At 36.1% G+C, this 24955-nt stretch overlaps 1 protein-coding gene across 4 annotated transcripts in view; it reads right to left on the minus strand.

Annotated features, from left to right (window-relative positions):
- LOC114047022 (DENN domain-containing protein 1A-like) overlaps nucleotides 1–24955 on the minus strand; it is a 702955-nt gene that overhangs the window by 350822 nt on the left and 327178 nt on the right. For all 4 annotated transcript variants that reach the window (XM_027867675.1, XM_027867672.1, XM_027867674.1 and 1 more), the window contains one exon: nucleotides 20447–20527. In XM_027867675.1, coding sequence (XP_027723476.1) covers nucleotides 20447–20527 — 81 coding nt within the window. The remainder of the gene's footprint in view (nucleotides 1–20446; nucleotides 20528–24955) is intronic.

A 24955-nucleotide genomic window follows, 5' to 3' on the forward strand; every position in this document is an offset into this window, starting at 1 on the left:
TTTTTTGTAGACAATTGGTGGCTTCATTCTTTATAATGCATTTTTTTAACTTAGAAAAACTGCATCCTAGAGACCACAGCTTATTAGGTTTATATTTAAAGATGATTTTTGCTAAAGAGCCTGCCACATCTGGCCACTTGCCAGCAGGAGGAGGAAACCCCAAATCCATGGGTAGAACAGAATGGCTCTGACTGACTGCTATGTAAAAAGCTTCTTTCTAACATGTATGGATAATACAGGGAAGTGATAACATTAATGAAGTACAAAGAAGATGTGGTAATATCTTCGGTGAAACTTGACAGAAATAGAGGGTGGCTGGTCACTGACTAGCAAAAAACGGACCATATTCTGAAAAGCCTATTAAAAATCAAGACACACTTGCTAGGCCTTGAGTAAAGGTGTAATGAAAAAACTCAGAAACACTATACATTGCATTGAATGAAGCATGGTTGGGTGTAGTAGTTCTCAAACTTTTAGAGTATGATGATCCTATTTCATAAAACATTTGATGGATTGCCACCAACAAAAGTGGTTATATTCCTATTATCTAGTGAATGGAAACTTTTAGAATAACACAGATCTACTATTAAACCAGTAATGCTTTTAAATGAATTTGCATTTTATCTGTCACAAAGTGTCAACATTTTTGGAAAATGTTGTTACATATATGTATGAGACCTATTATTCATTCAGTTTACAAAAGAGATGCTTACTTATTTATTATACTGAGTCACTTAATGAACCAGACTTGTAACAATAAAACCACAGCCACTCAGAGGTCTGCAATTCCTGACTAGGAACCACTGGTAAAGTGGAAAAATCGTTAGACAAAGAGCCAGAAAACTGGGGTTCTTCTTTATTCTTTTCCGTTTTTAAAAGGACAAGGCTAGACTAGATGCTGAATGAATGAATGAATAAAAAAAGTATTTAATAAGAGCAAGAAATGTGCATAGGTCTGTGCTAAGACATTAGGATACAAACAGAAAAGAAAGACAGTCATTGATCTCAAGGAATTCATATTCTAATAGGGGTCAACATCACATATAGGGAAATATAGCTGTAAGGGAGATGAAGAAATTTACATAATCAAGCACAATAAATCCCCACATTTGTTATCTCTTAAAATGTTTTCATTATCTCTCTGTTAGGAGGTTGGCAGCATGGTTCATCATCAGTTCTCTGGAATCATGGTTGGTCATTGCACAGATCAGAGTTAAGTCTTTCAAAGTTATGTTTTTGTTATTATATTAAAAAAATTAAATAAAAATATTATGTAAATTACTTTTACTCTGCATCAATTCTTTCAAGTCTTCCCAGGTTTCTCTCAAAGTCTCCCTTTTCAGGGCAGCTAGGTGGCGCAGTGGATAGAGCACCAGCCTTGAAATCAGGAGGACCTAAGTTCAAATGCAGCCTCAGACCAAACACTTGACCCATATTAGCTGTGTGACCTTGGGCAAGTCATTTAACCTCATTGCCTCACTAAAAAAACAAACAAACAAACAAACAAAAAAAAGTTTCCCTTTTCTAATTTCTTAAAGCATAGTAATATATTCAATTGCATACACATACCATAATTTGTATAGTCATTCCCCAGTTGATGGTCATTTCCTTAGTTTCTGGTCCTTTGTCATTATAAAAAGAGTAGTTATAAAGTTTTATACAAATGGGTCCTTTTCCTCATTTTAATCACTTTGGAGTAGAGGACTAAGCAGGAGTATTTCTGGGTAAAAGTATACACAATTTATTGATTTGGGGGCATAGTTTCAAATTGCTTGAAACAAGCATTTATTAAATGTGTATATGTACCATGCATTGTGCTAACCTCTGGGGATACAAATACAGCCTCCACCAAAGGCCTTGCCCTCAAGGAACTTACATTCTAATGAAGGAAGAAAACACACAAAAGAGAGCTAAGTAGAAGGGTGAGTGGGTTTGGGGGTGGGGACAGGAGATAAAGTACCTGATAAGACTCCCCAATGTAGGGGCATGTTACTGAAGTTCAGGAAGTTAGAAATGGCTGGGAGGAAAATGAAGGCAGGTGAGCCTGAGCATCTTTACAGAATGGAAGCTCCAAAAGGAACTTACCAATGACAGAAGGTGCTCAGTCTCTGTGGAGGGATATTCAATGGTAAGCAGGCAGCAAAGGTGGCAGGATGATCCAAGGCAAGGAGGCCTCAAGTGCTAAAGGAACTTTAAGGGTGAGGCAGAAGTAAAGGCATACTTTTGAAGTCCAGAACGTTAGGAAGAGGACCAAGGAGTGAAGGCAGACTGACCTGGGCACTTCCACAAAATGGAAGTTCCAAGAAAAACTCACCAATGGGAAAAGGGAGGACAGGCAATATGGAAGAATATTCCAGGGTGACCAGGCCACAGAGGTAGTAGGGGTGCTCCAAGGAAAGAAGGCCCCAAGCACTGAGGGAACTTCTTGGATGAGCTACTAGGTTTTGAAGACTAGCAAATCATGGAAAAGACCAAGGGGAATGAAAACAGGCTAGCCTGGGTCCCTTCACAAAATGGAGGCTCAGAGAGGAACTCGTCAATGAGAGGAGTGAAATAGGTCTTGTGGAGACACATTGCATGGGGACCAGGCTGCAGGGAGAGGGAAAGAAGGTATAGGAAGATCTAGGCAAGGAGGTCCCAGCCACTGAATAAAGTTCTAGGATGAGAGATCAGTAAAGGCATAATTTTGAGGTCCAGGAGGTTGAGGAACAGGGCTAGGAGGAGAAGACAACAATTCACAGTTCCACAACAACACACCAGTGTTAGTGTTTTCTGATAGCTCCTTCAACAACTGTCATTATTACCATTCTTCTGGATATGAGGTAGAACTTCAGAGTAACTTTTAATCGGGCAAATCCGTATTCCTCTAATTATTAGTGATATAGAGCATTTTAATAGGGCTGTTGATAGCATGGATTATAATTTGTAAACTGCCTGTTCATATCCTTTGACCATTTATCTAATGAGTTTTCTCCTTAGTTTTATGAATTTGTATCATTTTGTTATATATCTTCAATATGAAACCTTTATCACAGAAACTTGCTGCACAGTTTTCCCATTTACCTGTTTCCCTTCTAATTTTAAATACAATAGATTTGTTCGTGCAAAAATTATTAAATTTTAGATAATCAAAATGTTTCATTTTAGATTGTGGGACACTATAGCTTGTTTAGCCATGAACTCTTCCCCTATCCACAGATCTGAAAAGTAATTTCTTCCTAAATCTTCTAATTTGCTTATGACATGACCCTGATATCAAGGTCACATGCCTTTAGAATTCATCTTGGTCTATTCTTAGCACATTCTGCAAGTCTTCAATGAAAACCAGGAAACCCTCAGGACCAAAATACACTGAGGAGGAAATGGGATATAATGGTAAGAGTAATGGATTTAGAATGAGAAAATCTACAGAAGAGCTAATCCTGACTTTGCAGTTTACTACAGGATGGAAGTCACCTTGGCAAGGCATCTTAAAGGAGAGACAGAAGGCATATGTGTTAGTCAAGTCAAGCCACCATCACACTCCTGACCAACATCACTCCTCAGACCTTGATGGGGAAACTGGACTGGAGAGCCTGAGGAATAGCAAAGCTTCCAGGCCAGTGACCTTAGTCATCAACCTGGAAAGCATGGCAATCATTTGCAGGTACTGAAGCCCAAGCTCCTTGAAGACCAAGAAAAGAAAGTTTTTGCCACAAAAGTCTTTGACATTTTTAAATTAGTTAACATCAAAAACTTGACATGATTTTATTAGTGGAAATGACATGAAAGAAAATACATTAACATCTGCTTCGCCACTGTGCCCTAAAGACCATGAGATTTTTCTATCTGACTTGCAGCTGAACGCTTCCCTATGTGCTATCTCCTGCGCTATCTCCTGCGCAGGGGCTCTTTTAATTTTCTATTGATATTACTAGCACTTAGCACATTGGTTTGCACATCGTTGTTGTTGTTGTTGTTAGTCATTTTTCATTCATATCCAACCCTCTGTGATCCCACTTGAGGTTTTCTTGGCAAAAGTACTGGAAAGGTTTATCATTTCCTTCTCCAGCTTGTTTTACAGATGAGAAAACTAAGGCAAACAGGGTTAAGGGACTTGCTTAGGGTCATAATAAATTCTTCATTCATTCATTCATTCATTCATTCATTCATTCATTCATTCATTCCTAGAAAAAGTTAGGTGGCACAATAGATAGAGAAAGGAAGATCTGAGTTCAAATTCAGTCTCAGACACATACTAACTGTATGACCCTGGGCAAGTCACTAAGTATCTGTCTACTTCAATTGACTCAAATGTAAAATGGGGATAATAATAGCACTGACATAACAGGATAATTGTGAGGATCAAATGAGATAATATTTGCAAAGCACTTAGTATAGTGCCTGACACAAGTAGGTGATTAATAAATGTTTATCCCAAGCCCCTCAGCACCTCCCACATTCCCATAGACCCCATTCATTCACGTGCATATGGTTTGAAGTATTGTTCTAAATCTAATTTCTGCTAGACTGCTGTCCAGTTTTCCCAGCAATTTTTGTTAGATATCTTTATCCAGTAACTAGGGTTTATAAAAATCTTTGAATTTTTCAAAAAAAAAAAATAGGCTACTAGGATTGTTTGTTTTGGTATGTTATATACCTAATTTGTTTCATTAATTGAATATTTTATTTTTGATCTAGTACCAATTAGCATGGATGATTACTGTTTTGTATTACAATTTTCAATCTGATACTGCTAGGCCAACTTCTATTCTACTTTTTTAGACATTAGTTCCCTTGAAATTCTGGACTTTTTATTCCTCAAGATGAAAAATTTTTTTCCAGCTGTAAAGTAGGCCTGTGGTAGTTTGATTGATACAGCACTGAATAAGTAAATAAAGCTAGTGGTGGCATTTTTATTATAGAAGTAGGAAATTAATATTTTTTCAGTCTTAAGATCTGTCTCTAATATGTGGAAATGTAGATGATTTCCATGGTGTTATTTTATGTCTTAAAACTTTAGTAAAGTTATTTCAAATTATTATTCTCTAGAATGTTCCTTGAAAATTATATTATCTATAAAAAACCCACTTTTTCCTATGCATTCTAACATTTTTAACTGAATTGGTGTTGGATTTTCACAAAAGCTTTTTCACATCTATCAGTATGATGATATGATTTTTATTTTTATTATTAAAATGTTCTACTCTTCTTATGGTTTTCATTTTATTGAACCAAACTTACACTTCTGGTGTGAACTCAACAAGATCATAATGGATATACCATTGTAGCCACTTCAGTAATGTTTTATTTAATATTTTTGTATTTATGTTCACTGGGAAAATTGCTTTGTAGATTGCTTTTTCTGCATTGTTTCTCCCTGGATTAGATATCAAGACCATATTTATGTTAAGGGAAACATTTGGAAGGATGCCATGTTTTCCTATTTATAATTTCTGTAATATCAGCATTAATTTTTCTTCAAATGTTTAAGAGAATACATATTTAAATTCATGTGGGCCTGATTTGTTTCTTCTTTGGGAGTTCATTTATGGCTTCTTCAATTACTTTTTGTGATAGGTGGCTATTCAAATAATCTATTTCTTGTTCTGCTGAAACATGTATTTTTATTTTTTGTCCATATTCATCTATTTCTTCTAAGTTATCAATTTTATTGGCAAATAATTGGACTAAATAGTTCCCTTTATTTCATCTTCAACTGATGTGAATTCCCATTTCTGATTTATAATACCTGTAATTTTGATTTTCTTTCTCTTTATAATAATCAAGTTATTTATTTTATTAACTGTTTTTTTAAAAAGAAGTTTTATTTATAAATTTAATGCATTATTATCATTATTACTATTAATTTGTTTTCAATTTAGTTTAACTCTTCTTTGGTTTTTTAGAATTTTTATTTTGGTATATAGCTGCGATTTTAAAATTTTTGTTAATTTTCTAATTTTTTTTTAGTAGCATGTCAAATTCATTGATCTCTTCTATCTTTTACTTGCCCAATTCTCATTTTTAAGTAATTATTTTCTTCAGTGAGCTTTTGTACCACCTTTTCCATTTGGCCAATTCTATTTTTTAAGGAGTCATTTTCTTCTGTCAATTTTTGTGCTTTCTTTTCCAAGCTGTTGACTCTTTTCATAATTCTCTTTCATAACTCATTTTTTTCCTAATTTTTCTTCTACATTTCTTACTTGATTTTAAAAATCTTTTTTGAGTTCTTCCAAAAAGGTTTTTTGAGCTTAAGACCAATCCATATTCCCCTCTGAGGCTTCACGTGTAGGCATTTTGACATTGTTGTCCTCTTCTGAGTTTGTGTTTGGATCTTCCCTGTCAACAGTAGCTTCCTATGGTCAGGGCTCTTTTTTGTTTTATGTTCATTTTTAAAAGTTTAGCTCTGTTCCTGGGGCACAGGAGGCACTGTCCCAAGGTTCTTGAACTGGGGATCAGGGACCTGGTCACTTGCTTTCTGCACCGGAGCCTCTAGGTCTGGTGGCTTGGCCAGTATATAGGGTAGCCTGGCCTAGTTGGGCCTGTTGTGGGCCCTGGCTTTTGGGGCTGGCAGTTTACCTGCTGTGCTGGGGCTGGAGGTCTCACAGCAGGCCTGCTGTATCACTGGCCTGCTACAGGCCTACTGGGCCTCGAGTCCTGATTTATACTATGGCTAAGAACCTCCCACTGGCTCGCCTGGACACCACCTGCACTGGGCTCTGTTCCCCTTTTACCCAATTGAGACAGACTGTTGCGGAAATCATTCTAAGTTATCTTGGGCTAGAAAATTGTTTCACTCTGTCTTTTTGTGGATTCTGTTGCTCCAGAAATTTTTTTAGAGCCTTGATTTAACCCTGTCTCCAAGGAAAACTGGGAAGAGCTCAGGCAACTTCCTGGCTTCTCTGGGACATCTTGGTTCTGCTCTCCCACACTCCTACCCCCAATCTTTTCTCTTCTTTCTTTTGTTGATGAAAGTATTTACAGATGCAAATTTTCCCTCAAGGGTATCCTAGCCACACTATATGTTTTGTCATTGTTATCATTGGCTTTGATGAAATTATCCACTGTTTCTTTAATTTGTTCTTTGGCTAATCAATCTTTTAGCATTATTTAATAAACAGTAACTTATTAATCCTTTTTTCAAAGTTCTTTATTGAATAATAGTCAGTAAAGAATTTTAAAAATATTTCTACTTATCTGTATTTCTTCATAAGGCTTTCATAAATAAATATAAGGTCCATTTTTATGAAATTACCACACACAACTGAGAAATATATACTCTCTTCTGGTTTAAACAGATATAAGAAGTCTTTATTTATGATTTCTTTAAGTATGGTATCTAGGAAGATGGGCATTGTGACATACTATTGGTAGAACTGTGGATGGGCATAGCCATTCTGGAAACCAATTTAACATGTATGACAGAAATACTTAAGAGCACGTCTTTTTTGCAGTGGATAGAGCACTGGCCCTGAAGTCAGGAGGACCTGAGGTCAAATACAGCCTCAGACCAAACACTTGACACTTACTAGCTGTGTGACCCTGGGCAAGTCACTTAACCCCAATTGCCTTAAAAAAAAAAAAAAAGAGCAGGTCTTTTTTATGTAGCAAAGAACAAAGGAATTGCCCATCAATTGGGGAATGGCTTCAGATATTATGGTATATAAGTCTAATTGAATACTACTGTGCCATAAGAAATGACAAAAAATTATTTCAGAGAAATAGGAAAGGTTTGAATTGAATTTTAAATTGAAGCAAACTGAAGTAAGCAGAATCAGGAGAACAACAGGTATAGTAAAACGAACATTGTAGAAAAAAAAATAGAAAAAGAACTTAGTTAAGAACTTAGAACAACTTAAGAACTATAAGAGCTACAACTTAAGAACTTAAGATCTACAAAGCCAAAAGCTCAAGATGCTACATGCTACATCTCCTGAAGAATGAACAGTGAGGTCACTAGGTAAAGAATAAGAGATGCATTTTTAGATATGGCAAATGTGGAGATTTGTTTTGGTAGACAGTGCTTATTTGTTACAAAGATTGTGCTTTTCCTTTTTTTAATGGCGGGAGGCACTTGGAGCTATCTATATTTTTGCTCTCCCCCCAAAGAAAATAAATAAAACAAGGTGATTGAAGCATTTTTAATAAAATGCACAGAAGTGGAAAAAAGGAAAGTTTCAGAGAGAAAACAGATAAGCAGGACATCTTTGAGAGCAATACAGTGAATTTGTTGTAAACTTCTTAAAAAGTCAGGCTATATGTAATAGAGATGAATGGTTTTACACATAATCGACTTTTTCTATTCTACTTTGTAAACAGAAATTTTCACTTTTCTGTTCGTGAAGTTCAGATAAATATTACAAATAAAAAAATATGATCCATGTAATAAGACTTTGTTTTGCTTTATTTGGCTTGTAATAACTTTTAGGGAATAGTGTACTGATTCTTTTTCTTTTTCTCTCTTCTTTTTTTTTCCTCAATTGCATGTACAAAATTTTTTTGACATTGTTTTTAAAATTTTTGTTCCAAATTCTCTTTCCCTCCATCCCTTCCTTTCCCTCACTTGAGAAGGTAAGCAATTTGATATAGATTATGCATGTGTAGTTATGCAAAACATACTTCCATATTAGTAATGCTGCAAAAGAAAACACAGATCCAAGAAAGAAAGAAGTGATTTGCATTCAGATTCCACCAGTTCCTTCTCTGGAGGTGGATAGTTTTTTTCATCATAAGTGTATAGAACTCATGGACAGAAGTAAAAGCTTGTTCTTTGAAATAATTAACATTATTGATAATAAACAAAATTTAAAAAGAGGGCATAAAAGCATATTAACAAAATACCATATGAACAAATTAAAATTACAACAAAACTAAAAGAAATGAATAGAATTATCCAGAAGTTATTGTAAGTAGCTAGCAAGTAAAACTTAGAACACAGACACAAAAAGAGGTTTACCCTCAAAAATATTAAAATACTTAAACTTATAGAAGAACAAATAGAGATCCTGAGTAGTCCAGTTGATGGGTGCTAATGATGGACCCCTAAAAAAAGGCCCTGGACTTTCCCATGTGGCCCAGGTCCCTGATGTTTGCCTGAGGCACCCGCTCCTTCCCAGTTAATAATCCTTTCAACTGTCCTGGCATTGTGGCTTTGACCCAGCCCCAATCTCCAATTCTCTGTTACTTCTAACCTAGCCCAGCCCTTCATTGTCAGCTACCTCCAGATGGCTAGGCCACTACCCACCCTTAATTCCTTCTAAATCCCTTCTCTGTTACCTCCTAGTCACCCCCAGACTACCTGGCCACTTCTAGATCATATCCAGATCTTCCCACAGTCTTTCTGTACATAAGGTCCATCTCGTCCCCCATTAAATTGTTCAGATTGTTAAAATCTGGCCAATAGCACAGACTGACCAGGAATCTCGCCCATCCCAACCGGTGTTTTGATAAACCTTGTCTCTGACTGTAAGAAGGTTGAGTCCAATTCTTTTGAGGCAGGACCCACACCTTTTGCCCTTGAATTTCAGGGTTCGCAGCACTCCTAGACCATAACACAATCTCAGAAAAGGAAATAGAACTAGCTGTAAAGGAACTAAACCAAAGTGGGAGTACAGGGACTCTTGGTCCCGATGGATTTACAGGAGAAGCTATCAAACTTTTAAAGAACAATTAGTACAAATACTACACAAATTATTTACAAAAATTGAGGGTAAAGCATTCTACTAAACTCATTTTATGAAGGAAATATAGTAGTCTTAACACTTAAAGCAAGGAGAATAAAACAAAGATAAATTGTGGACCAATAACATTAATGAATATCAATTAAAATTTTTTAATGATATCAACTATAGCAATTTATTCAAAAAAATCATTCATTTTGACTAAGTTGGGCTTATAGTAAGTTGTAAAGATAATTCAACATTAGAAAAACAACACAATTAATCATATAAAAACAAAAATATCAAAAAAAATTATCTCAATGAATAAAGAAAAAAGCTTTTGACAAAATACAACACCAATTTATACTAAAATACCTACAAAGTGCAGGTCTAGAGGGATCTTTTTTTTTTTTCCAGCATACTGAAATGTTAAAAAAAAAAGGAAGTATCATAAGCAATGAGGATACCCTACAGTAGCAAAACAATGATGTCCATTATTTTTTGATACAGTTCTAGAAATGTCAGCAATAACAAAAGGACAAAAGAAAGAAATTAAAGACATAAAATTAGGAAAAGAGAAGACTAACTATCCTAATTTACCGATGACATGATGGTGTAATTGGAAAATCCTAGGGATTCATCAAGGAAACTTAAGTGAGATAATTAATAGCTTCAGAAAAGTTACAAGATACAAAATAAATCCACAAAAATATCAATAGCATTTCTATATAATAACAAGAAAATCCAAGGGACAATAACAGGAAGGGAAGGACCATTTAACTAAACTATAAAATGAATATAAGAGGATCAATCTACATAAGTACAATCAATACTTGTACAGGTTTAATTATAAAATATCTTTAAGAATAATGAACTTAAATAGTTAGAAGAATATTAAGTACTCGCTGTTGGGCTGTTCTAATATAATAAAAAGCACAATATTACCAAATTAAATTAAAGTTTTAATGTTATACCAAATCAAGCTAACAAAAAGATATTTTATAGAATTTGATAAAATAATAACTACATTTACTTAAACGAACAAAAGATCTAGAATATAAAGGGGAAAAATGAAAAAGAGAAGGAATTAAAGGGGAAATCAACTTGAAGTCCTTAAACCATCTGGTAAAGCATCAGTCATCAAAAACATTTGATTAAAAAAAACCCAGAAAAGTAGCTCAATGAAAGAGACTAGAATTTAGAAATGATGAAATTTAACCCAGTTGTTGACAAAAGAAAAACCAAGAATTACCTAGGAAAGAATGTCTTATTTTATGGGAAATTCTGAGGAAACTAGAAAACAGTCTGGCAGAAATTAGGTTTAGACCAACATTTTATACCATATTCCTAAATAAATTCAAAATGGATCTATAACCTGGATATTAAAGATCAAAGCACTAAAAATTATTAGAGAAGCAGAGAATACATTTTTCACAGCTACATACGGAGATGAAGTCTTCATCAGATAAGTAATTGAGTAGATAATTTTGATGACATGAAAATTAAAGGTTTTGCACATACAAAATAAATATTTCTAGGATAAGACAGGAAGTGGTCAACTGGGTGAGGAGTGGGGGGGGGTAATCGTATCAAATTTTCAGGAAAGGTTTTGGTATCCAAGATATATAGACAACTAATAGACAAAAAATCATTTTTCAACAGATAAGTGACCAAAGAATATTAACAAACAGTTCTCAAAGGAAGAATTGTAAACTAGAAATAATCTGTTGTTAGAATGACAGAATATATTACTAAGAAAAATTTAAAAATCAGAACAAGTCTGAAGTTTCACCTTATATTCACTAAGTTGGTAAAGATTAAAAAAGATTCAAGGTTGTTGTACTGAGGAAGCTTGGAACCTAGTAAAATGAGTATGACATGCTCACTAACTATTATGCTCAAATCTACGGAAGAGATGCTGCCCAATTCCAAACATTCCTTTATAGAGAAGTTAATTTCTAATTAAACTAACATACGGAATATGTTTTAAAGTTGTTGAGGAAAGGCCAGTATGTGAGTAATCTGGTTTCATGTGAACATAAATGGTTTTAAGAAGACCATCCAAATTCCCCAAAAGATAAATGGTCAAAGGATATTAACAGTTTTCAAAAGAAAAATTATAAACAATTAATAGCCATACAAAGGAATGCTCTAAATAAGAGGAGTCAAATAGGCCACATGCAGATATCAAGTGCCCACAACACTCCAGTATAAAGGAACCAGATTAAAATGTAATTGGGAAATATTTAACAAAATAAATAAAAATACAGTAAGACTGATAATATTATATTTTAAAGCTAAGTCAATGTAGTCTGCAGGGAAGGGGCCTTATATATGGATTAGTGATCCCCTTTCCCACCCCTGTTTCTACTTGAGTTTGACACCACTGATGTAAATCATTAACAATAAAAGAAATATAAATAAAAACAGTCAGGAAGTTTCACTTTACACCCTGAAACTTGGCGAACATGACAAAAGCACCAAAGCTAGAGGAACACAGGCACATTGATGGTAGAAGTGTCAATCAGTATAACTGTTTTGGAAAGCAGTTTAGAATTATGTTGCTAAAATGGCTTTAACCTTTGATTCAGAGATTCTACTTGTACCCAAAAGAGGTAATGATAAGAAGAAATTCCCCACGTATGCAAAAATATTTATAGCAGCACTTTTGTAATGGCAACAAACTAGAAACAAATTAGATGTCTATCAAATGGGGAATAGCTAACAAACTATGGTATGTGAACGGAATGGAATATAATTGTTCTGTAAAGAATTATGAATACAGAGGAGCATGGAAAAACTGATATAATTTGATGCCAAGTGACATAAGCAGAGCTAAGAAAATAGCATACACAATTACTAAAATAAAATATCCACAGAACAATAAAAAGAAAATATTACAAAGAACAAACATGCCTCTCCCCAAAAAGGGATATGAGAAGATACCCTCATTCCAAACCTCTGCAGATGTGGGAGCTCCACATAGTGTATAGCATATATTTTTAGACTTTTTCAATTTATGGATTGGTTTACTGATCTTTTATTTTTCCTTTTTTTCTTTTGTAAAAAAAAAATTGTTATTTGAGATGGCTCTCTGGGAATGGGAAAAGGGAGGAACAGAAAGGAAAATTTAAAAAATCTCAGTCCAATTTTGAAATCTCTCCCTGAACTGCTTTCAAAATGTGTTGTTTTTGGTATCAGACATTTTATTCTGTTTTTTTCAATTTTTTTCAATTTTTTAATTTTATTCTAATATTTGCTGCTGTCTCACAGAATCATTGATTTTTGTTTTCAAGGAGTCCATTTCTTGGGTACGGTCTACTACTTTTTATCCTAAGTTATTTATTTTTACTTCCAAATCTTTCCTACCAAGATTTTACCTCATTTTTATCTTGTTTCATTTCTCCTAGATATTTATGCAATACATGTGGGAAAAACATTTTTTCCTTTGAGTCTCTGCTTACAAGTGTTTTGGAGTTGTTTCTTCATGTAGCAGGTCTCAAGATTTGCAATAATTTTTGATACTGGTAGGTGGTTTTTTTGTTGTTGTTGTTGTTGTTGTTGTTGTTGTTTGTTTGGTTTTGTTTTTTTATTTACCTCTTTAGCTTTAGTTCCTAAATTGCAGCTTTATGCTAGGGCCAGCCTCTGCCCTCTGTTGTGCTGTTAGATGTGATAGTTGGGCCCTAGGTGGTTTCATTCTAGATCCCCTGAGTTCTTAAGCTGATTTCAGCTTCCTAGGGTTAACTCCACCTGGATCTTTGAGGCTCAGAATGTTGATCTTCAGAGCACTCTCTGACATCTCAGGGAAGTGTTAGGAACCTCTCCTGAGTTTGGGCTGTCCAATTCCATGTGCTCTGGGATCATGTTGGTCACTGTTGCCTACCTTCCCTCTCCTTGGGATTCCAAGGTTGGCATTCTGAGGCTTTCTTATCACGCAACGGATTTCTTGGAATCATCTTCCACTGCTGCTGCCTCTGTACAGAGAGCCCTACAGGCTACAGGTAAGTGCTCTACTTTTGTCTAACTGGTACTTGCTTGAGACCATTAGCTTTCAGATTGCCTAGGGGATCTTGGCTGATTTCTGTGCAGTTCTGGGGTGGAAGAAGTCATTTACCACAGTTTTTCATTGGATTTATTGATCATTCTTTGGTCTTGTGTAAACTTCAGGGTTTTTCTGGAGAAGGTGTGTTGGAACTCCAGGGTCTGTCTCCAACTCAGGCAGTTGTGTTGGGAGGAAGTCTAGTATTCTCTTTTCCAATAACACATATGTAGTCTACTTCACAAGGTTGTTGTGAGGAATACATTTTGTAAACATTAAAGCCTTAAATAAATGTGAGCTGCATTCCTGTTATTGTGTTAATGATAGTAAATGATAAAGGTCCCTTTCATCTCTAACACTTTATGATTCTAACTTCTTGCTCTCTCTTCTTGTTCAATCTTTTAAAAAAAATAAACATTCTCACTTTCTCCACCACAACACAAAACAAGCAACCAGTAATAACATCTAGCAGATATGAACCAACAAGTCAGAAAATTTGCTTTTAGCACTGCGTAACTGGTTTCATATTTTACTTCAGTTAAATACTGGAGCAAAAAAGAAGATAAAATATGAAAACAAATACTTCATAATGAAGGGAAAGAAAAGGTGTTAGAGACTCTGTGGCTTATAAATGGTTACATAAAAAAGTTTCTAGAAATTCCCAACCAAAGTAAGGACCAAGCTGTTCTCTGATAGCCTTCTGAAATGTTTGAAATGTTCTGAAATGAAATGTTTTGAGGCAGGAGAAGACCAGAAAAATTCCTGAAAAGCACTGACATGAAATAGCTGAAATATCCCAAAAGATCATCTAAGATGACTAGTAATACTGGTCTGGCAGCAAGGCTAGTCTAGATAATTTTATGGTTGGAAAGGACTTCAGCAGGAAAAATATTAGAGCTGGAAGAGATCTTAGAAAAGTCTATGTTTATGGAAAAGTGTATATACACAATATGCATGTATGTGTACGTACGAAGTATACACATGTATATATGTGTGTATGTGCACAAAGTATACACATATGTATGTATATTATGTATATGTATATATACATGCATATATTTATGAAAGCAAGTAGGTGGCACAGCGAATAGAGCACTAGTCCTGGAGTTAGGAGGACCTGAATTCAAATCTGCCTTCAGACACTTACTGGCTGTGTGACCCTGGGCAAGTCACTGAACCCTGTTTGCCTCAGTTTCTTCATCTGTAAAAGGAGCTGGAGAAGGAAATGGCAAAGCACTCCTGTATCTTTGCCAAGAAAACCCCAAATGGGGTCACAAAGAGTCGTACACTGCTGAAAAAATGTGCACGGGATATGGCCTATATGGGAATTAGTTTCGTTTGACTACCCATATTTTTTGCAATGGTTTTGTTTTTCTTTCTTTTTCTTTTGCCAAGGGGGTGGGGTGGGAGGGAGAAAAGCAGACTTTAATTAAAAATTACATTTAATTAAAAATTTAGAATTTTTTTAAAGGAAGTCAAGTTTAAGAAGGTCTTTACAGGTTTTACTACCTAATTATATATAATTACATAGACCATTATATTATATATAATAATTTACTAATTATCTACAGATTGCAATTTATCAGAAAATGGAGCCCCAGAGATGGGAGGTGATTTGGTCAAAGTCACATAAATTATCAAGTTAGTATTCTACTACATCACAGCTATCTCTTAGATCAACTGAGATGAGAGCATGGTAAAACACAGAAGATAGAAGACGAATCCATTTTAATTCAGTGGACAGCATATACTACAAAGGTCAGAGTTTAATGTCTAGCCTTTGGTATTTTTATGGAAAGCCACATAGAAGGAGTACAGTACAATGGAGGTCTTCCACAGTATAATTAACTCCTCATGCTGGCTAAAGAACCACTGTTTTCTGAGAACTGTAATGGTCTTAGTGACCAGGTCATCCAAAAAGGTTTCAGGAACTAAGATGCAATGAAGGCAAGGATCTAGAGCAGGGATTTCTCAAGGTGGGTTAACCAGACTCAGACACAGAACTTACTACTAGCTAGAGGACGTGGCAATGGGAGCTAAACTCTATCCACTTTCAGGTCCCTATGCCTTTGCTCACAACTGTAACTATAGGTGGAATGCCTCTATCCCACTTTTGTCAGCCACTGCTCATCCTTCATCAGTCATTACTGAAGCTTTCCATTATAGAGATCAGAAATTGGATGTCCAGCTGACTCCACTTTGCATCTGTAACCCTGACTGGTTTCAATTCCAAGAACAAGATGCCTCACCCAGGATGAGCTCTTCACTTCTAATGGCTTAACCATGTAGCTAATTCAAGACTAGCTGCCACCTCCCTCAGCCTCCTTTCTACTTTGATTAGAGAACTGGAAGGTGGAATACCAAACTCCTCCCAAAACCTTCCTTTATAGAGGGCAGGAATTGGACATCCACCCCCTTGACTTTGTATCTGCAGCTCTGTCTGGTTTCAACTCTAGGAAACAAGATACCCCTAGATGTCTGTTCCTCACTTCACTCTGCTTTCTAGACTCCTTTTGTGTATTGTTTTCCATCCTTGTAGGAGGATTGTAACCTCCTTGAGGGCAGGGACTAGCTCTCTCAGTCTGATCTTAGTTTGAACTATCTCATTTTAGCGATAAGAAATCCAAGACCTACAGAGGTTAAGTGACTCAGGCAAATCCACAAAGGAAATATGTAGCTGAGATAGGATTCTAACTCAGGTCCAATGAATGAAATCTAAGTAAGACTTTTTTTCTAGCTCATCTCAAAATGATCATTTCCTTCACTGATACTCACTGAAGTAAGAAAAAGCAGAAGAGAAAATTTGATTTTGAAAATGAACAATTGATTAACAATATGGTATCTGAGAATGTGATTTGGATTCTGGGCCACAGTTTAAAACACAAGAACGACAGACTCCTGAGATGAGATGGGTCTCACCTAACAAAGACTAGTAATCATACTTAGCTGGTTATTGAAAAATTCAATCCAAAGAGCTTGAAAATAAAAAAGGTAATGAGAAGGGAGAAATTGCTTATGTATATCTATCAAGACATATGCAGCCGAGAGCAGCTACAATGAAGAAAGATGAGTAACAGTTAAGACACTCAGAGGTTCATAAAAAAGGAGCCATGATCAAAACTCATGACTTCAACTATCTATATATAAATGCCTAAAATTTATGCCATGCACATGGTAAACTTGTCCTTATGTAAGGACAGAAATTTGACCTCATAACTATGACGGAAATTTAGGAGAGTGAAAAAGATGACTGGAAATGGCTCAGCCATTCCAAATAAGGAAAATGGCCCAAGGATGCAAACAGGAGGCTCTCACAGGAAGCAATCTAAATGATCAATAGTCACCTAAAAACATGCTCTAAATCATTAATAGAAATGTAAATTAAAGCAATTTTGAAGGCATACCACATATCAGATTGATAAAGATAACAAAAAAGGAAACAGAATTGCCAGAGGGGCTTTGGGAAAACAGGCATACTGGCAAGTTGCTGGTAGGGCTGTGAATTGACCAACCCTTTCTTGAAAGCAATTTGAAATTATGCTCCCAAAGTCACTAAACTGCATACTTTCTGACCCAAGGACACCATTGCTAAACTTGTACTCCAAAAAAATCAAAGAAAGAGGAAAATTAACCATATGAACAAAAATGTTTACAGCAGCTCTTTTTGTTGTAGCAAAGAATCAGAAACAAAGGGAGTGCCCATAAGTTGAGAAAAATTATGGTATATAAATGTAAAGGAACATCATCATGACATAAGAAATGATATAGGATTGTTTCAGAGAAACCTGAGAAAATTTATATGAACTGATGCAGGATGAAGTAAGTAGAATCAAAAGAACAATTTCTACAATAACAACAACACTGTAAAGACAAATCACTTTGAAAGACTTAAAAACTCTGTTCAATGCAATGACCAACCATATTTCTAGACAACTTATGATGAACCACACTACTCACCTAGAAAGAGAGGCGATGGACTGCAGGTACAGAATAAGACATATTTTTGGACATAGTCAATGTGGGAATTTGTTTTGATTGACTATGCATATTTGTTACAAAGGTCTGTTTATTTTTTTTTCCTTTCATGGTAGGGGGAGGAATGAGAGAGAAAGAGGAATGTTAATTTTTAAAAATAAAATAAAAGTTACATAAAAAGCATGAGTAAACATATTAAAAGACATAGAATAGGTAAAATGGGAGTAGGGTAGCAGTTATGTTAAGAAGGTACAATAATGTGAGGAAATCCAGGAAGTAGAAGGTGGAAGCACAGTAGAGAGCATTTGGATGACAATTAATGGAGGGAGAAACAAAAGCAATGTTGTTATCACAGTATATGACACCACCTGGATAGAAAAAAACAAAACAAAACGATGAGGAATTCAAGAAACAGACCACAAGCCTGAAACTGAGGTAAAATATAACAGCAAGGAGGAACTTCAATTATCCAGACATCTAATGGAACTTTTTGGCAGACTTATCTGCCAAAAATTGAGCAGATAGTAGCTTACTGACTTGTCTGAATGTTAACTTCATCCTTCAAAACAAAGAAAAAATGGTTCCAACCATTCTGGAAAGAAATTTGTAATTATTCTAAAAACAAGTGAATAAAATGTCTATGCTCTTTGACTAAGAGATCCTACTGCTAGTTATATACCCTAAGGAAGTCAATGACAATAAAGAAAGGCCACACACACTATAATAATTATAGCTACACTTTTTGTAGTACCAAATAACTGGAATAAAATTAGACACCCATTGATAGGGCAATGATAAACAAGTTGTGTTATATGAATGTAATGGAATATCACTACACTGTAAGAAACTATAACTACAACTACAGAGAAGCATGGGAAGATTTATATGAATTGCTTCAAAGTGAAGTAAGCAGAAACAGGAAAACCATATGTACAATGCCTATGACAATACAAATGGACAGAAAAACAAAATAATCAAAACTGAATGGTATGAATTTATAATAACCAAGGCAAAGAAGAGATGTGAAAATGCATCCTCTACTGCAGTTCTCTTTGGAAGCTTTATCATGGGGTGTAGTTGCTCTCCATTGTCAGGCCAGTTAAGTGCAAGCTCTGGCAGATCTCACACCAAGGCAGCAAAGCTTGAAGTATGGGCTCGGTGATAGACTGACTTTGAAGGAACAGACTAACCAAGTGAGAAAAGGCTCATTACCAGAAAGTTGGCACCTGAGAAATTTTTTTTTCACCCCGAATGCATAAAAGCAACAACTAAGGTGAGAAGGGGCTGTGATTAGCAAGTGGTTTGTCCATACCCATGAAATTGGAGATCTTTTAAAGAACAGAAGTATGCTTCCCATTATGAAACAAAGTACTTTGGAGAGTGCTGAGAATGCCAGCTGGTTGGGAGACTTAGAGATTTTCACAGAAGAGGCAGACCTGCCAGGAATGCTAAAAGCAACAGGTCTTTATTACAGGCACATTTTAATTCACACAAGGGGAGGCATAAGACCTAACTTGAGAAATCCAGGAAAATGAGAAGAACATCAAGAGAACAGAGGTTCAGGGAAATTGATACACCTGGATGACAGTCACCAAAATACAAAAAGGGATACATCTAGGTCATAGCTTCCAGAAGCAGCAAGACCCAGGCTCAATTCATCCAGGAGAGGATCGGGGCTTTGGATGAAATGGTCTTCATGCAATGGCAGGAAAGGAAAAGAGATCGCTGACCCTCTGAGAGACTTGCCACTCCTCTTAGTCTGGTTTAGGAACACTTTGCTTCCAGACCAAACAACAGGTCAGCTCAGCAATGCAGACGATGAGCTAGGATTTTATCTGAAAGAATGGGTTCTCAGTAGCATATAATAGGTTTCCCAGGTAGGAATGTCCCAGGTGAGAAGTCACCAATTAGTAAAGTTCTGTGAGTAATGGAAGTTTCTGGAATGGAAGGTTCAAGGTAAAAGAGATTCCAAAACAGGTAGGCGATACCAGTTATGTGAAGAAGGCATGTCCAGAGCAGAGACTGTTAAAAGAAAGACTAGGCACAGAAAATCAGTGAGGTTGGAGATAACAAGAAGTTTTCAATGTTGTTTCTAGAGGCCAAACCATGTATGACATATGCCTTTGTGATGTTAGAGTTGTCACCTGGAAAGAGGGATTAGATTTATTCTGTTGATAAAAACTATTAGAAATGAAGTAAAGTTGATAAGAAGACAAATTTAGGCTTGATATAAGGAAAAACTTCCTAACAAAAAGTGGGACTGGAGGTAGTGGGTCTCCAATTCTTCCTCCACCCATGCCTCTTCTTCCATCCCCTCCCCCCAACAACCTCCCTCCCCCATAAAGATTTCAAGCAAAGGTTGGTTTACTTCTACAGATTGTTGTAGAGGAAATTCATGTTTCATATACAGGTTGGACTAAATGGCCTCTGACAACCCTTTCAACCCTGAGACATTGAGTTAATAGAAATTTGCTGAATTGAAAAATTAGGGATTAACAAGTTTGGAATTCAGGATCAGAGGACTTAGAAAACCAGGTCTTCTGAGCAAATTCTTTCCATTATATCATTGTATGCAGACTGCAATAAAAAAACACCAACACCTTCACCCTGCACTCTCCCTGTCCCCATACCCATACTTAACTAAGCTCTGAAATGATTGTACTTTTTAAAAGCAAAATATAAAAATAACATTAAAAAACTCAAAGCCATGATCCTATCTGAATAAGTCTTCCTTTAAATACTATATAATGAAACTGTTTCTTCTTAATGACATGTAGTCTGTCTCACTTACCACACTGAGATGGACAGACATTCCTGGATCAGGGATGGGAAGTTTGTAAAGTGTTTCAAGCAGCTCATTTCTTTGACTCTCCTGAAAAAAAGAACAGTTCTAGATAACAAAATGAAAGCTCAGACATCAATAAACAACTTGCATGGAAGAGGTCTGGCCACTGACTCCGCTGTAGCTGGGGGTAGTCACAGGTTGGGGGCAGAATTGGAAGCATAAAATTAGGTAAATGTCAAAAATGCCCAAATACACGTCCCATTTTTGCTTCTTCCCAATTGAGTTTGTGTAATACTTGAGAGCAGCTTATAATCACTTTATTTTTCAGTGTCTAGTAACATTTATTTTTTCCTTTGAAACACATCTCATTGTAGGGGTAGATGCAAAGCACAAATTCAAGAACGCTGACTGCAAATTCAGGGTCCTTTCCACTAGACCATGCTGCAGCTAAGTTTTGTTTACATTTTACTTGCAAAGACCAAAGAGATTCTCCCACAAATGTTGGTTATATTCATAACAGATTACATTCTTAAAAATTATTTCTGTTTTATTCTTATTTTCAGTTCTAAATTCTCTCCCTCCCTTTACCCCCCTCTCCAATTTTTTGAGAAGACAAGAAATACAATACCAATTATACAAATGATGTTATGCCAAGCATATTTCTACATTAGACATGTAGCAGATTACTTTTCATGCATTATATACCAGAGACTCTCAAAATAATCTAGTAATCTGACCCCATAACAATGATTTCAAAATGGAAACAATGTAGTTTCCTGGGAGATTAATGAAGATCTGTATCATCATCCTCAATTTTATCTTAAAGAATCACAGAGTATATAACACTCTATTAAGAAGCTTCAAGTTAAAACAATGTACAATAATGGAGGATTCTGGAACATATTAATTATAAAAGTTATTTGAACATTATTGATTGGATGTCAAAGTAATATGAATTCTAATTCAATGGAAAAACCTAAATTTTTAAAAAATTTGAAAATACTCCCTATTCATAAACTATCCAAATGCCAATGCCAATCCCCATCCTCAGTCTTCACAGTCAATTTGGCCTTTGCTTTGTCAGGATACAAAAACTGAAATTTAAGAAGGGACAAATGTAAAGTCTGTACCTAGGTTTAAAAAAATAATGGCAAATACAGGAAGAATAAGATGTGACTAGAACACAAAGAGATCAATCAACAATCATTTATTAAGTGCTGACTGTGTTATGGGCAATGTGCTATGCACTAGGGATAAAAAAGGACAAAAATTGAAACAGTCCCTGCCCTCAAGGGACTTACATTTCAATTGGAGAAACAATGTGTATATACATATAAGTATGTAAGGAATGTGTACAAAATAATTACAAGTTTTGGAAGAGGGTGAACTAGCAGCTCGGAGTGCCAGGAAAGGCTTCATGTAGAAGGTGGTATTTAAATTGAGTCTTGAAGAAACCAGAAATTTCAAAAAGCAGAATTGAGGAGGGTGTGCATTCCAGGCATGAAGGATAGTCAGTGCAAAGAGACAGGAGACAGAGTGCTATACTATTTTGCACAGTGAATAGGCTAGTATGGTTGGGTTGCAAAGTCTGAAGAGGGGATTACAGTTCAAGAAGACTGGAAAGGCATGAAGGGGACAGGTAGTAAAAGATTAAAACGTGAAACTGAGGAATTTATATTTGATTCTAGAAGCAATAAGAAATTCCAGAGTTTACTGAACAGTGAATCAATAATCAGACTTGAAATTTAGGAAAATCAATTTGGCAGCTGAGTGGGGAATATGCTGGAGTCAGGAAAGGCTTTAAGCAGGAAGAGCAAAGAAAAGGCTATAAAAATAATGCAGGGAAGAGGTGATGAAGGCCTAAACTGGGGTTGTTGCTGTGTGAATAGAAAGGAAGGGATGTCTATGAGATATTGTGGAGACACAGACAAAAATATTGGGTGATGGAATGGAAATGTAAGCTGAGTGAGAGGCAGAAGTCAAAGATGACACCAAGTTAAAGAATCTGAGTGACTAGAAGAACAGTGGTACATTAGATAATAAAAGGAAGTTCAGAAGAAGGATTGGTTTTGGGGAAAGATAATAAGTTCTATCTAGGACATACAGAGTTTGAGATGTCTACGGGACATGCAGTTCAAAATGTCTTATGTGCAGTCACTGATACAGGACTAGAGCTTAAAATGGAGACCAGTGCTAGATATATAGACTTGGGAGCCATCTGTGTAGAGATTGTATTTGGATCCATTAAAGCTGATCAGGTAACTAAGAGACAAAGAGCACTGAGAGAAGAGAGAAGAGGGCTCAGGTCTGGGATAGACCCATAGTTAGTGGAAAGGACAAGGATTATGAATCAGCAAAGGAGATGAATAGTGGTCAGATAGGTAGGAGGAGAATCAATGCCATGAAAACAGAGATCTTGGTCAACATTGTCAAGCATTAAAGAGAATTCAAGTTGGAAAAGGACAAAGAAGAGGCCATTAATTTTTTGGGGGGGGGGTAAGGGACAGAGGAAATCAGAGTTAAGTGACTTGCCCAGGGTCACACAGCTATTAAGTGTCTGAGGCTGGATTTGAACTCAAGTTCTTCTGACTCCAGGGCCAGTGCTCTATCTACTGTACCACCTAGCTGGCCCAAGGCTATTAAATTTGACCAGTAAGATATTGTTGATAATTTTGGAGAAGAATTTTCAGTTAAATGATGAGGCAAGAAGTCAGATTATAGGGGAATACAAAGAAAATGAAAATGAGAATGAATGAAAAAATATTTATGAAGTGCTTACTATTACAAAGAACCATGCTAAGCACTGGGGATGCAAAGAGAAAACCAAGATATTCCCCTTTTTAAGGAGCTCATATTCTATTATGGGAAATAACACATACAGAAAGTTTCTGTTTCATTAAGATGGAAAAATTCCATGGTCCTTAGGGTACAGCAGCAAGGCTGATAATAATGCATTAGTGAGAGAAGAAGTGGAAAGACTGAGTATAGATGATTTTTAAAGAAGTTTTAAAGGAGAAGAAAGATAAAGAATAAGGGTAACCCTAAGTGAGGGTTTTTAGGAACAAAGGAGAATTGATATCTTTGTAGGCAACAAGAAAGAAACCAGTAGATAAGGAGAAACTGAAAATTCAAGATAGAATAAGAGTAATAGTGAAGAGAATATGATGGAGAAGTCAGGAGGGGATGGGATTGAGGGTCCATTTAGAAGTACTGGCCTTGCTGAAGAGAAAGATCATCTCTTCATTAGAGACTGGAATAAAGGAGGCAGTGGTGGAGAGGGAGGTCAAACAGTTGTGAAAAGAGGAGACTGGATTGTCAAGTGAAGAATAGGGAATTACAGTAGAGTTTCACTGGATAGTCCAGTTTTGTTTTGGTTTTGTAAAGCATGAGGCAAGAAACTCAGCTGAGAGGGTAAGGGGAAAAGGAAGTTTCAAAAGAAACAATAACATATGAAAAAGCCTCTGTGGACAGTGGAATAAGGAATCAGTTAAGGAAGAGGAAAAGGATTGCCTTGCTGCAATGAGTGCCCAGCTGGGATTAGATAACAAATGTATAGTAGACACAGGCAGCTCCTTGTAACTCTATACAGCAGCATTTGAGGAGTAGAAGAGGAGGCAGACGGTAACAGCAATCCAAGTTTGCATTTTGGCAAAGAAAGAGTAGGAAATCGGGAAAATGGGAAAAGACATTTAAGGATAAAAGACTCTGAAGTTGAACTTGTTAACTACCTGGTTGAGATTGAGAAATAAGAAATGAATACAGAATAGGAATAAATAATGGTCACATGAGACCCATAGGTATCAGAAGTCACGATATGACGAAAAGTAATCCTAGGAAGGGTAAAGCATAGGGAAAGTCGAATGATAGTTTATAATCAGATGGAGGAAATCTCATAGTTTTTCATTATTAAAATGGAACACGTGGATGATGGCAAGATCCAAAGTGTCTCTAACTCTGTGTGTGGCTGAAGTGGAGTAGAGGAGCAGGTCGTGGGATCTGAGGAGATAGAGAAACTGAGAGGTTAGGATGTTTCAGGGAGCATCAATGTGTATGTTGAAGGCCCCAAGTGTAGGAGCAGGAACCGAAGAGAAAAAGAAAAGAATGAGCCACATACTGACTTTGAGAAAAAAATGGAGAATGACCTGGGTATTGGTAGAGAAGGGCTGAAGGGATAGTGAAATATTGAGAAGAAAAGAAATGGCTTAAACAGTTATTGTAGAGAAGGAAAGAGAATCAATTTGGGAGGAATAAAAATTTTGTCTTGCTGTGATAAAGGCCCAGATGAAATGAGATCACATAAATTTGTAGTAGATCTAATCAGCATAGTTCCAAGACTTCCACCAGCTCTGTTCAGCATCACATAAGTAGGATCAGATGAGGCAAATGGTGGGAGTAATCCAGGGTTAGAGTTTGGCAAGGCTTAAATAGTGAAAGGACAAAGAAGCAAGGAATTTGAGAGTATAAGAAAGTGTGTGTGTGTGTGTGTGTGTGTGTGTGTGTGTGTGTGTGTGTGTG

This window comes from Vombatus ursinus, unplaced genomic scaffold (assembly GCF_900497805.2).
Source record: "Vombatus ursinus unplaced genomic scaffold, bare-nosed wombat genome assembly UNPS02014786.1, whole genome shotgun sequence".
In the NCBI taxonomy this organism is placed as follows: Eukaryota; Metazoa; Chordata; class Mammalia; order Diprotodontia; family Vombatidae; genus Vombatus; species Vombatus ursinus.